The 15,236-nt window shown below is 40.0% G+C and overlaps 1 protein-coding gene across 5 annotated transcripts in view; it reads right to left on the reverse strand.

The window, feature by feature from the left end:
• The window catches only part of pspc1 (paraspeckle component 1), a 143,607-nt gene that overhangs the window by 111,569 nt on the left and 16,802 nt on the right, over positions 1-15,236 (reverse strand). For all 5 annotated transcript variants that reach the window (XR_004412345.1, XR_004412346.1, XR_004412348.1 and 2 more), the window contains exons 2-4: positions 7,292-7,593; positions 1,323-1,418; positions 233-429 (exon numbers count right to left, since the gene is read on the reverse strand). Coding sequence is in view for 1 of the 5 variants with exons in the window: in XM_033022725.1 (XP_032878616.1) it covers positions 233-429; positions 1,323-1,418; positions 7,292-7,593 (595 nt within the window). In the remaining 4 variants the exon portion in view is untranslated. The remainder of the gene's footprint in view (positions 1-232; positions 430-1,322; positions 1,419-7,291; positions 7,594-15,236) is intronic.

Raw genomic sequence — 15,236 nt, forward strand, 5'->3', positions numbered from 1 at the left:
CTCCACCACAATGAGGAGGTGTTTGGAGGATACACTGTGGTGGATGTTAATTTGTGTTTATTGTTGTTTATTATTGTATGATTGTATGTATGACTGCAGGCACGAAATTTCGTTCAGACCGTAAGGTCTGAATGACAATAAAGGTATTCAATTCAATTCAATTTCTTAAGAGTCACAGCTCCAATGTTTCTTTAATTATCAAAGATTTTATGGTTAAAGAGTCATAACTTGCCTTGTCTCATAAGCATAAGCTGATGCTCATGACGAGCTGCTTCCATTTCTGCCTCCAGCTTTTGTTTTGCCTCTCTGATGTTTCTATCAACTTGCTCTCGTTGTTGTTTTTCCATTTCATCAAGAGCTTTCCACCGAGATGCATATTCAAACTCAAATGTCCCAGGCTGAGCAAAACGTGGCGGCTGCTCCCTTTCCCTAGATAAAATAAGGAAGTTATAATAGCGCTGCTAAATTACAACTAGACGAGTTGTTATAAACTAGAGTTTTATATCTTATCAAGCAATGTGATGAGAGGTTAATTGAGCATTACTTCAATTTGCTATTTTCAAGCAACCTGTGTGTTATTTGTTTCTTTCTTTTATTTGAACTAAGGATAGAATCCGGGAGTTCTTAAAATACTGTAAACCTGACCTAGCAAAAGCTCACTTAAAACTTTTATTTTCAACAATTACAAAATGCTATTTTAATTGCAAAAGGCTCAATGCACAACTTGGAAAATGATTGTGTTAAAATAAGATATATTCTCAGTAAAAAGACAAAATTAAAGCCTGCTTAAAGTTGCAAGAACATGATTGATGAAAAGTGTTAACTTTGAGATCCAAGTTAAATCCATTTAGACATGAACAGTTATCTTCTGAGTGGGACAAGAGGTGGTATAAAAAAAAGATAGAAATTATAACATAAATGAATTTAAATGTTCTTACTAGGTTGAGGTGGAAAGGAATCCTTGGCAGGTACAACATTGAGATTACTCCTTAATTATCAATAAGAGAATGATATTGGTAATTCTAGTATCACGTTTGTGCTGTTTGGTGTTTCCAACTACAAAGTGATAATTAAACGGCATCCAAAATATCAGAAGTGTCACATAAAATTTGTAATTAGAAAAAAACAGATTTTCATCAAAACAAATTCCAGGCAAAAAATAACAGATTTTTTGTATATTTAGGTTTATTATTGTCACGTGTACGGAGGTATAGTCGAAGCTTTGTTTTGTATAGTATTATCTGATTGAATATGCAATCATATAATACTGTACATAAATACAATCAAACCGGTAATACTAATTATAAACAAGAACAATTTACTTGTGGTATTGCGTGTTCTTTTGCAGCTGTTTCTCAGGAAGTCCATCTTCATCATCAAACTGTTCTGTGGGTTCCACAATAACAGGATGTGGAGAACTGTAAAGTAATGCCATGCCGTATATCAATAGGAAAAAGTGTTCAGAACTTTCAATTTGTTTCTCAATTACACTTAATGATTCAAAACAAATTGCATAAAACCATGCATTTTTGGAATGGTTTAAACATTTATTTGCAACAGCCGACATAAACTGAGAACATGTACAAGTCCAAGAACATATATACAAATGTAATACGTTGACAATCCAACTTTCCACAATTCCTTTGGTATTCACAATTTATTTTACATTTACTAACCATAAACATGGCAATAACTTGAAATAGACAAAACTAAAGATTGTGGTTGAAATAAAAGTTTCAGTTATTTAAACTAGGGTGATATTAACCTATCAGACTGGATCCAATTGATCCAGAGATACTTTCACCATAAAAGATGCATATTATCTATGTTACCTATCTAGGCTGTCATAGTATGGAACTGTAACTGGTTGTCATAGTTGGGGATTTTAACTTTCCCAATATTGATCGGAACTGTCATTGTGCAAAAGGTCTAGACTTGGCAGAATTCGTCCAATGTGCTCAGGAAAGTTTCCTCAGGCAATATGTAGAGGGCTCAACATGGGAGAGGGTCATGGTTGATTTAGTCTTTGGAATTTGGGAGGGGCAAGTGGATAAAATGTTTGTGGATGAGCCTTTTTTTTACGAGCGACCACTTATTAGGTTTAAGATAGTTATGGATAGAGAAAGAGCAAGCCCACGAGTTAAAAGTGTTTTTAAAAAGTATGCTGACAAGACTGGCACCTTTTTTTTTTAAACGCAAAGGGTGGTTGATATATGGAACAAGCTGCCAGAAGAGGTAGTCGAGGCAGGTACTATCAGATATTTTTTTTAAAACATATGGACAGGGATATGGATAGGATAGGTTTAAAAAGATTGGGTCGAACGCAGGCAAGTGGAACTAGTGTAGTTGGGGCATGAGGTTGGCGTGGACAAGTTGGGCCGAATGGCTGTTCCCGCACTGTATGAATCCATGATTCTCTATGTAGAAAGTTCACATTTTAAACAATTACAGTGCCCTCCATAATGTTTGAGACAAAGACCCATCATTTAATTATTTGCCTCTGTACTCCACAATTTGAAATTTGTAATAGAAAAATAAGTTTTTAAATAAATATAAGTTTCCCCTTTGTGCCAATAGCAAAAAGAATCCAAAGAAAGTTGATGGATAAAAGAGAATATTTTGCAGGCCTAGGGAGAAATAAATTGGATTGCTCAGTTGATGGTTGGAAAAATCCCAATAGGCTGAACGACTTTCTTCTGTGACATAATTAAACCTAAATATTTAATTCACAGATTTTCAGACTAACACAACAGATTCTTTAGAGGGTGAGCCAATCTAGAAATCAATTTCTTACTATTAAATCAATTTCTTACTATTAAAATAATTTTAGCATCAAGAGGAAATTGATATCGCAGAAAGATTAAGCTATGTCCACAAAGACAGTGATCAGTTTGACTGCCGGTGGCTCTGAAACAATGTAAACTGACTTAAGCTCATTGAAAGAAACCACAAGCTATTGACATAATTAAAGTTAACATAATAAGCAGCTTGACACAGACCTCTATTGGTTGCACAGGATGTTACTCCAGAGGTTCATCAAGTATAATGTAGAGAATGGACAAATGACAAAGCATGTGTTTTAATCACAATCAAGGGCATTTTTGATATAGACCCAGGAAAGAGCAAGAACATCAAGACAAGATTTAATAGAATACGAGGGAACAATAGACCTTCTGGAAGTGTGACCAATTGGCTGTAGGGATATCCATGTCCAACTGACTATAGAACCCAAGGACTCTATAAAGAGAGATTCAAAGACAAAATCTTCCATTAAAGTGGCATCTAACAAAAAGAAAACTTGGCCCATGGCATTACTCTTCCAAGATTGTATCAGGTTGTTTTTCACCTACTTAAACAATACCACACAAGAAATAGCCAGGGCAACAAAACTTTGTTCTTCGGTGACAATGCCCCAGGCTATCCATTGAAGAGGACATGGCTGACAGCATCAAGGGAGCATTTCCCCTCGCCCCAAGCCATGGTTGAGAATGGTATTACTACCGATATTAAGGAATGTTATTTTGGAGTAAAATGGCATTGATAAACTCACCATTCAGGAACTTGGTAATAGATACAACAAAAATAGCCACAAAATACATCAATACCTCTTGGAATGACCAAATTCATGCATCAATGAATGGTGACCAAGAAAATTTATGACTAGAGTGTTCACAACTCGCTTTGGTTTACATACTAGAGAAATCTCCAACAATCGTCATGGTGGCAAAATTAGGCTGATATGGAAATGCAAGGCACATCTCATAAATTAGAACAAACCACCCAGTAGGAGCAAGAAACGGCCATGATAGCCCAAGAGATCACAGGGTATTGTTACACTGAAAGAGCAACAGGCACTTTCAGAAACAACAATCCATTGATCAAGCACAGCACCAAATAAGGCTGCATAATGGAGAACACAAGTTCCAGTAACAAGGATTTTTTTTTAATCACAAGAAAACTGTCCAGTTCAACCAGGAAGGAGCAGTTACACAAAGTCAAATTGTGTGCTCATTTATTATTATTGTCTTCCGTATACATTCAATGAAGACAAAAATTATTCTGTACCTCAAGAGCTTTCATCTTAAGATAGTCATTAAAAATATTTTAGATATTTGTATTTTTAAAATTGGCTTGAGCAAAAATTGAGATTGCACATTGGAAACAATGGTACACACTCCTGATTTACAAATGTCCATTTCAACTGTTTTCCCTGAACGTAGCCCCTTTGTGAACCTTAATTATCATTACATTCCTGTTAGACAAAAATGCTGGAGAAACTCAGCAGGTAAGGCGGCATCTATGCAGTGAAGGAAATAGGCAATTTCGGGTCAAGACCCTTCTTCAGACTGATGTGAGGATGGGGGGGGGGGGGGGGCGGAGAGGCGGGAAGAAGAAAGGAAGAGGAGGAGACAATGGGCTGAGGGAGAGCTGAGAAGGGGAGGACCATGGACCATGTCCCCACAGACGAGCACCAGGCCACTATCTCTAGCACTATCACTGACTTCGTTACATCCCGGCTCCCTGCCCTCCCAAGCCTCCAACCTCATCGTTCCCCAGCCCCACACGGCCCGATTTTACCTTCTCCCCAAAATCCACAAACCTGACTGTCCTGGCAGACCCATTGTTTCTGCCTGTTCGTGCCCACCGAACTTATTTCCACATACCTCGACTCCATCCTATCCCCCTGGTTAAATCCCTCCCTACCTATGTTCAAGACACCTCACACGCTCTTCGTCTGCTCCATGACTTCCATTTTCCAGGCCCCCATTCCCTCATCTTCATCATGGATGTCCAGTCACTCTACACCTCCATCCCCTGCCTGGAGGGTCTTAAAGCCCTCTGTTTTTTCCTTGACCGCAGAACAAACCAAACCACGTCTACTGATACTCTCCTCCGCCTAGCGGAGCTGGTCCTTACCCGCAACAACTTTGTTTGACTCCTCCCATTTCCTCCCAATACTATGGGCACGCGCATGGGCCCAAGCTATGCCTGCCTCTTTGTAGGATACGTCGAACAATCTTTGTTCGAGGCGTACCAGGGCCCTATCCCCAAACTCTACCTCTGCTACTTTGACGACTGCACCCTCACACAACTCACTGACTTCATCCATTTCACCACTGACTTCCATCCGGCACTCAAATACACCTGGACCATTTCCGACAATTCCCTACCATTTCTAGACCTCACTATCTCCATCGCAGGTGATACTACTGACCGACATCCACTATAAACCCACTGACTCCCAAGGCTATCTGTACTACACTTCTTCCCACCCTGCTTCCTGTAAGGAATCCATCACCTACTCCCAATTCCTCCGTCTACGCTGCATCTGCACCCAGGATGTCCTCATTCTTCAGGAAACGGGGGTTCCCCTCTTCTACTATAGATGAGGCTTTCACCAGGGTCTCTTCTATATCCCGTAACTCTGCTCTCACTCCCCATCCCCCCACTCATAACAAGGGCAGAGTCCCCCTTCTCCTCACCTTCCATCCTACCAGCCGTCACGTACAACAAATAATTATCTGACATTTTCGTCACCTCCAAGGGGATCCCACCACTGGCTACATCTTCCCATCTCCTCCCGGCTGCTTTCCGCAGAGACCGCTCCCTCCGTAACTCCCTGGTCAATCCGTCCCATCCCACCCTAACCACCCCTTCTCCTGGCATTTTCCCTTGCAACCGCAGGAAATGCTACACTTGTCGCTTTACCTCCCCCCTTGACTCCATTCAAGGACCCAAGCAGTCTTTCCAGGTGCGGCAGAGGTTCACCTGCACCTCCTCCAGCCTCATCTATTGCATCCGCTGCTCTAGGTGCCAGCTGCTCTTCATCGGTGAGACCAAGCGTAGGCTTGGCAATCGCTTCGCCCAACACCTCCGCTCGGTTTGCAATAACCAACCCGATCTCCCGGTGGCTCAACACTTCAACTCCCCCTCCCATTCCGAATCTGACCTTTCTGTCCTGGGCCTCATCCATGGCCAGAGTGAGGCCCACCGTAAATTGGAGGAGCAGCACCTCATATTTTGCTTGGGCAGAGATGAAGATTAACTTATGTTTAAGAAGGAACTGCAGATGCTGGAAAATCGAAGGTACACAAAAATGCTGGAGAAACTCAGCGGGTGCAGCAGCATCTATGGAGCGAAAGAAATAGGCAACGTTTCGGGCCGAAACCCTTCTTCAGATTAACTTATATCAGAGTGATGGCAAGAGCAAATTATGGAGGACAGAAGGAACTTCCCCAGATCCAAAGCATACCACCTCATCTGTGAAGCATGGTGGTAGGGGTGTTATGGCCTGGGCATATATGGCTGCTGAAGGTACTGGCTCACTTATCTTCATTGATGATACAACTGCTGATGGTAGTAGCATAATGAATGCTGAAGTGTATCATCCTATCTGCTCAAGTTCAAACAAATGCCTGAAAACTCATTGGCCAGCAGTTCATTCCTCAGCAATGACAATGATCCCATATATACTGCTAAAGCAACAAAGGCGTTTTTCAAAGCTAATTGTCAATTCTTGAGTGGCCAAATAAATCACCTGATCTGAACCCAATTGAGCATGCCTTTTATATGCTGAAGAGAAAATTGAAGGGGACTAGCCCCCAAAACAAGCTAAAGATGGCTGCAATACAGGCCTGGCAGAGCATCACCAGAAAAGACATCCAGCAACTGGTGAAGTCCATGAATCGCAGACTTCAAGCAGTCATTGTATGCAAAAAATATGTAACACAATACTAAACATGACTACTTTGATTTACATGACATTGCTGTGTCCCAAACATCATGGTGCCCTGAAATGGGGGGGACTATGTATAAACACTGCTGTAATTTCTACATGGTGAAGCCAAAATGTATAAAAATGGTCTTTATTAAAATCTGGCAATGTGCACTTTAACCACATGTGATTTTTTTTCTATTACAAATCTCAAACTATGGAATAGAGGCAAATAAATAAATGATGTGTCCTTGTCCCAAACATTATGGAAGGACAAAGTTACCAGCCTTCATTTGCAAATGTGTTGCAAATAATTAAACATACAGACTGTGAAACCCACATCGTTACCGATCAAAATAAAAGATATTTATGAAAAAAAAAGTTAACTCCTAAAAGTTAAAACTGAAGAGAGCAAATGAATTATCATTCAAGGCCACTGCAAATTATTTATTACAGAGCTATACTTTTAAAAAACACAAATGTCATGCAAGAACATTAAGGAACTTAATTGCTCACAATTAAGCTCAAAGGAAAGGAAATAGCTATGAGATACCTGAAAATCTTTATTAAACTTACGATGTCAATAAAAATGCTCCATCTGCACATCTTTCCAATGCTTTGCGAGCTGCAGGCTTTGCTGCAAATTCCACATAACCTTTCCCTGTAGGCTTCCCACGATCATCAACAATAACTATTGCTCTTTCTACTGGTCCAAACTGAGAAAAGGCCTGTTCCAGCAACTCATTAGAAACAACTGAAGAAAGATTCCGCACGGTCAAGGCAGCTCCATGAGTAGCAAAGCGAATACGTAGAGGTCGATTCAACAGCATTGTACCATCAAGTTCAGCCTTTGCTATTTCAGCCAATGTCCTGGTTTCCTATATGAGAAAGCATGGCATCAATTGCAAATTGTTAATTTGTGTAAATTTCAGTTTGAGCGTTTTAGACATTCCATAAGAACTAATTTAAATAAAGGTAATAAGCTGGAGATGAAAACTTGAATCACACTTTTTTTAAAAGGACTTTGCAATCCCTCAAAGCCAAAGAGATTGGTTTACCTTATAGGCAGATAAATCAACCCGTCCTATTAAATAAACTTCTGTTTTGTTTCCGTTATGTTGCTTCTTTTGAACAATTTACTACAGTCGCCTTTAAAACATGCTTGACACAATTCAAATAGCAACACTCTCAATGGCAAATTGAATGAGGTATCATACTAGATGATATCATTGAGTAATGAGAGAAGTGGTAACTCTATGAATGAACAATAATATTTTTCTAAAAATATAAATTGTCTATCATTAGATAGACAACTCACTGCACAGTCAGCTCTTCCTAACAATCAAACCTTAGATAGACCGGCGGCACAGTGGTGTAGCGGTAGATTTGCTGCCTTAGTGTCAGAGACCCGGATTCAATCCTGCCTACAGTCGCTGTCTGTACAGAGTTTGCACGTTCTCTCGTGACCATGTGGATTTTCTCTGGGAGCTCCGGTTTCCTCCCACATTCCAAAGACGTACATGTTTGTAGGTTAATTGGCTTTGGTACAAATTGTAAATTGTCCCTAGTATGAAGGATAGTGCTGGGATATGGGGATCACTGGTCAACAAGGACTCGGTGGGTCGAAGGACCTATTTCCACACTGCATTTCCAAATTAAACTCTCTTTAAGTATGGAAATTCAAAATGCACACAATTCCAAATGCAGTCTTGAAGCACTGTGCAACATGGAGTTATTTTTATATTTCAATCTTCAAATCGCTTCCTAAACTTATACATTTCCTTTGACCCTCTCAGGAGTCATAACCAGTATTTTAATGTTTTTTTCCCGTGTCTTCCTACTGAAACATACATTATACACTATTTTCACCTTTCTGTTCAATCTCATTACTGAGAAATGAGGTTCCCATCTGTTTTAAAAGGGCATCAATAAGAAGGGCAAAATGACATAAAAAAAAAAAAATTCAAAATAGACTTTATTCAAGTAATAAATATATACAATACAGGAACCGTGCAAAAAATTCATCCGACATTCTCGGAGGCTATACAAACATTCTATACTGTTTATACAAATTACTCCAATTTTTCCCCCCACCCTTGCCACTCATGTGGCCCACTGGTGTGGAATCCCTTCCCTTATTTTGAGGAGCATTTCACCCACACCCTGCCCCCCCCCCCATGTCCAGCAGCAGAAGGACCCTAGACTGTGGTCCTCCCACACTGAGCCTTGGCGTTGGCTGCACCAAGCTTCAGCGCGTCCCTCAGCACCTACACCTGCAGTCGGCAGTGGGCCAGTCGGCAACATTCCTAGACGGACATCTCGCTCTGCTGGGAGATCAACAAAGCTCGGACAGACCAAAGAGCGTCTTTCACCGAGTTGATGACCTTCCAGCATCACTCGATGTCAGTCTTTGAATGTGTCAGAGAACAGTCCGTAAATCACAGAGTCCTCTGTGACAGAGCTGTTCGGAATTAATCCTTGTGGGACCCTTGCAAAGCTCTCCGGACTCTCTTTGCAAATCTACACTCTGCAAAGAGGTGGGCAACCATCTCCTCTCCATAGCAGCCATCCCGAGGGCAGCGTGCACTGGTAGCGAGGTTCCGACGGTGCAGGAAGGACCTGACTGCGAAGGCTCCCCTCACCACTCGCCAAGCCAGGCCTTGGTGCTTATTGGCAAGTTCTGGCGATGAGGCTGGGCAGTCTGTTCTGGGAACCACGCCACAGGATCCATGGAGTCATTTCCCTGCAGTGCCTGCAGGAAGTTCCATGCTGACCACTGCCCGATGGACTTGTAGTCAAACGTGTTAGTCCAGAAGAACCTTTACATGAACGACAGGTGGGGACAGGTAGAACCTCAGCAGGCAGTGACATTTGGTGCCCACGTGCCTTGGCTCTACACTCCACCTGATGCAGCCACATACGAAGGTGGCCATCAAGGCGAGGGCAACGTTGGGCCCCGTTGTCTGCCGACGTGCATTGTGGCCCTTCGCACCCGGTCCATCCTCGACCCCCAGATGAACTGGAAGATGGGCCGGATGATCCCTGTGACGTAGGAGGGATGGACAGGCCACACTCACACCTGATGACCAAATGTTTCCCCGTTATAGAGAGGGAGCTTCCACAGTACCAGTTTCTTCCCCACCTAGGCTATCCGCTCCAGTCAATTCTTGTCACACACCTCAGATCCCCAGCACAAGATGATATGCCTCGATGACTACCAACCGGCGGCACTAACATCCGTGATGATGTTACTTTGAGGAGTTGGTTATTGGGCATATCAACTCCTATTTCATCAAGTACGTGGACCCACTACAATTTACCTACTGCCACAATAGGTTAAGGAAGGAAGCATTGGCTCCCCACTCTGCAGTGAACCACTGGGATAATAAAAACACATACATCAGGCTTTTGTTCATAGACTGCAGCATGGTGCTACTGCAACTGGTTACCAAGCTCACGGAGCTGAGACTCTGCGCATGCCTCTGCAACTGGACCTCAGACTTCCTCATCAATACACAAAAATCAGTATGAATTGGCTGCAACACTTCCTCCTCAAGAACCATTGTCAAAGTTTGTTTCTTAAAAGCAGATAGGAACAAAAACTGTTAAAGGTAAAACCATGGCAATCTTTAATTGATTCGTCAGACGGGAGTGGCGATCTACAATGAGCACAAATGTTGCTCAGTGCTTCTCGGGCTCCCACTCACAGAACAAAGAAGAGTTAGCACAATTATACATTTTTCTTATCAGTAAAACACTTCTACCAAGTCTGAATATGGCATGACTGAAAGATTCTGCAGTCTATCTGAAGATAGGAAGGCTGGGTCCAAATCAAGCTCATCCAATAACAAGTTACTACTTATCTCCGGAGCGTCAGCTATTTTTTCAATCTTGGCTTCTTTATGGTCTTGATTGAAGCACATGTTATTACTGCAGGCTGCCATCTTAATGTCTTTATTGAAAAGACAACCTGTCCTGCATATTGTGTTCATTCGATTTACAAAGTCATTCAGACTTGGCACCGAGCCATTCTTTTGTTTTATTAGATCATGTTTTTGTAGAAGAACGACTCCATTTTAGATTTGACTATTAGCATAGGAGCACTTAAAGGCTGTGTGCTCAGCCCCTGCTCTACTCACTCTATATTCATGATTATGTGGCAGGACGCAGTTCCAACACCATCTTCAAATTGACCGACGATACTATAGTTGTTGGACAAATTAGAGGTGACAATGAGTCAAAGTATAGGAAGGAGATTTATCAACAGACCGAGCATCATCAGAAACGCACACCACCCTGACCCCACTCTCATTTCACTCCTGCCGTCAGGGAGGGAGTATGAGCCTGAAATCCATGTCCAAGTTCGGAAGCAATTTCTTTCCAACATTCATCATGAGGAAATATTATATGATAGAATTGCTCGGATAACTTTCGTGTGAGGAATCTATGTTAAGTTGCAAGAGAAGGGCTTGGAGTTTATGTTGAGACAAGAGATAAGGCATAGGTGATGGTTATGTGACCTTTGTACAAGGGTGATTTCTTATGTTTATAGGAAACTGAGAAAGTAACTATGTTTTGATCTAAGCCAAACGATTGGGGTCTGCATATAGTAATCTTCCATTTGCTGTGTGGAATGCTATTAGTGAAGGGTCGTAAGAGGCCTTACATTCCTTTTGTCCAGAGATAGCAGGGGGAGGTTGTAACTCAGAATGAAACTAGACCCGAGCTTGGTAAGAAGCAATTATAATTTATCAAGTGTGACAATGTATATGGCCTTTGTGTGCTTGGAGTTGGGAATTATGTGATTAGAAATATCTTACAAGTCTTTACCACTTTGTAAGAATGGGGCAAAACTCATATTTAATCTTTGTAATCCATAAGTAACTGTATTTTAACTATGTAGTTGTAGGCAAATTATTTGTGAAGTGTATTGTGTTTTAATTAGGATTGTAAGTGAGGAAATATTGTATAATAGAGTTGCTCAGATAATAACTTTTGTGTGAGGGACTTATGTTAAGTTACAAGAGAAAGGGTTTTCAGAAATACATGTCCCCACAAAGAAATAAAGTGCAAAGAACACACACACACACACAGGAGAACAGATGGCTTATCATAACATGGAAATGTTGATCTGAATAGGCATAGCTTTGTTTGCTTTGAAGCAGCTATAACGCTGTCAGAAGTTGTATTTGGTTTAGTTTGGTATTTAGAGTATAGGTTATTGCTGGGTTTCTTCTCAGGACATGGGCATCATTTGTCCTTTATTTGTGACACATCTTTGAGCCCTGATGTGCCATAAAGAGGATTTATGGTTGTCTATATTGGGTCTTGGGCAGCAAGGGTAGATAATAGGCTGTGATCTGGTTTGTGCTGTTTAAAGGTATTTATGTTGAGACAAGAGATAAGGCATGGGTGATGGTTGTGTGACCTTTTTATAACGGTGATTTCTTATGTTTATAGAAAACTGAGAAAGTAACTCTGTTTTGATAATCTTCCATTTGCTGTGTGGAATGCTATTATTGAGGAGGCGTTACATTCCTTTCGTCCAGAGATAGAAGGGGGAGGTTGTAATTCAGAATGAAACTAGACCCGAGCTTGGTAAGAAGTAATTATAAATTATCAAGTGTGACAATTAGTGGCCTTTGTGTGGTTGGGGATTGTAGAAATAACTTAAGTCCTTACCACTTTGTAAGTATTGGGCAAAACTCATATTTAATCCATAAGTAACTGTATTTTAACTATGAAGTTGTAGGGAAATTATTTGTGAAGTGTATTGTGTTTTAATTAGGATTGTGAGTATTAGACTTTGTTTAAATCTGAAGTTTTAGAAATAATTTTCTTTTCCAAAATGAAAATATATGTTTTGTGTGTATGTATTGTGTGATTGCTGTATGATGTGTATTTTGTATTCTGAGAGGTGGTCTCGGAGAATTAATTTTATATTTCCGTGGTTTTACTTCATTTAAATAAAATGATTTTGAGCGAAGAGGTTAAAGAAACCAGAGGGATCAAAGGTTGTAAAGGGGCCAGAAAAGGGAAAACCATGTGACTATACATGTTGTCAATCACTGGAAAGGATTTAGTTGATTGGTTAAATCAAATAAGCTAAATGTATGGTAAACCATAATGACTGGTTAATAGTTTGCCACTTCTTCTGTACCATAATTATCTAATACCTATGTGTTATGTTTGTACCAAAGTCAGTAGTTCTTTCGACCTGCCCCAGAGTTTCTAGCTCTGTGTTAGAAGATTTAAATAATTATCCAGCACTGTCAGAATAAAGAATTGATTTTAGCAGCAATGGTTTGAATCAAGTTTTCTTGAATTGGACTGACAAAATAACTCAGTTTAACATAAGTATTAGACTTTGTTTAAATCTGAAGTTTTAGAAATAACTTTCTTTTCCAAAAGTGAAAATATATGTTTTGTGTGTATGTATTGTGTGATTGCTGTATGATGTGTCTTTTATATTCTGAGAGGTGGTCTCTGAGAATTGATTTTATTTTTCTGTGGTTTTACTTCATTGAAATAAAATGATTTTGAACAGAGGGTAAAGAAAACCACAGAGGAAGCAAGGGTTGTAAAGAGGCCAGAAAAGGGGAAAATCATGTGACTACACATGTTGTCAATCACTGGAAAGGATTTAGTTGATTGGTTAAATCAAATAAGCTAAATGTATGGTAAACCATAATGACTGGTTAATAGTTTGCCACTTCTTCTGTACCATAATTATCTAATACCTATGTGTTATGTTTGTACCAAAGTCAGTAGTTCTTTCGACCTGCCCCAGAGTTTCTAGCTCTGTGTTAGAAGATTTAAATAATTATCCAGCACTGTCAGAATAAAGAATTGATTTTAGCAGCAATGGTTTGAATCAAGTTTTCTTGAATTGGACTGACAAAATAACTCAGTTTAACATAAGTATTAGACTTTGTTTAAATCTGAAGTTTTAGAAATAACTTTCTTTTCCAAAAGTGAAAATATATGTTTTGTGTGTATGTATTGTGTGATTGCTGTATGATGTGTCTTTTATATTCTGAGAGGTGGTCTCTGAGAATTGATTTTATTTTTCTGTGGTTTTACTTCATTGAAATAAAATGATTTTGAACAGAGGGTAAAGAAAACCACAGAGGAAGCAAGGGTTGTAAAGAGGCCAGAAAAGGGAAAATCATGTGACTACACATGTTGTCAATCACAGGAAAGGATTTAGTTGATTGGTTAATGCAAATAAGCTAATGTATGGTAAACCATAATTATTGGTTAATGGTTTGCCACACCTTCTGTACCATAATTGTCTTAATATCGATATAATGCGTTAAGTTTATACCAAAGTCACTAATTCTTTGGACCTGCCCTGGAACTTTCTGCTCTGTGTTGGAAGGTTCAGAGATTAGTCTCGGCGCTGAATAAAGAATCGATTTCAACAGCAGCAATGGTTTGAATCAAGTTTTCTTGAATTAGACTGACAAAATAACTCAGTTTAACAATCAGGCTATTCAACACTGCAATCTCCAAGTAAGCTCTGAACTTTGACAGGCTTTTTTTGTGACATTGCACTATTGTTTTTGTGTATTCGCATACATTAAGCTTTTGTTTATTATGGTGGTCACAGTGTGCCTTGTTTACATATCTGTCATGCAAGTAAGAATTTCATTGTTTCATTTCGGGACATATGATAATAAAACACTTGACCTCTTAACCTCTTTATACGTGTCAGCCTATGACATCAAACAACTTGGCTACTTCATCTCATCTTAATTGGTAATATAAATTATGAACAGCAGAGCAGGGCTCTCACTTAACTTTTTTTCACTGTTGCCAGCCGGGCAACCTAGGCAGCTTTTTAGGTTGCCGACAGTTTAGGTAGTCATTTAAGACGGCTTGCATGACGCGTGCTATAATGTGTTTGGACGAAGTGCATAGTTGCCAGTCGGAATTATACTCAATGAAGCATTCACATATTATTTCTGCTTCAAATAAAGTCAAGCTAAATATATTCACCAATCAAGACATGATATATACCACAATGACATGCAGCAAAATTATAATACAGTATCTCAACTCTTTTTACACGTTGCAATGAATGCAATTTCGATTATTTCTTTCCTCTTCCAAACAAAAATGTGGTTGGATTATTCAGCATATAATAATAATAATAATAATAAATTTTATTTAATGGGCGCCTTTCAGACATCTCAAGGACACCTTACATAGTAATCGGAATAACATATAATCGGAATATAACAAGTAATAAAGACATCACAGAGACACAAATTAAAAACAGAATTCAATCCAAAAACAGAAAATCAAAAACACAGTGTGAAGAGAGAGCAGCGGCAGCCAAAGCGCGCCAGCGTCCACTCTCTCTTCACGGCAGCCATCTTGGACACAGACATAAAGGACTACAATTAGACAAAAAAAATCAACCCCCCACAGTGGATAGCACTGTGGGGGAAGGCACAATGTCCAGTCCCCACCCCATGTTCACCCCAAAGTCAGGCCTATTGAGGCCACCGCAATA

The sequence above is a fragment of the Amblyraja radiata genome, chromosome 6, assembly GCF_010909765.2.
Source record: "Amblyraja radiata isolate CabotCenter1 chromosome 6, sAmbRad1.1.pri, whole genome shotgun sequence".
Classification (NCBI taxonomy): domain Eukaryota; kingdom Metazoa; phylum Chordata; class Chondrichthyes; order Rajiformes; family Rajidae; genus Amblyraja; species Amblyraja radiata.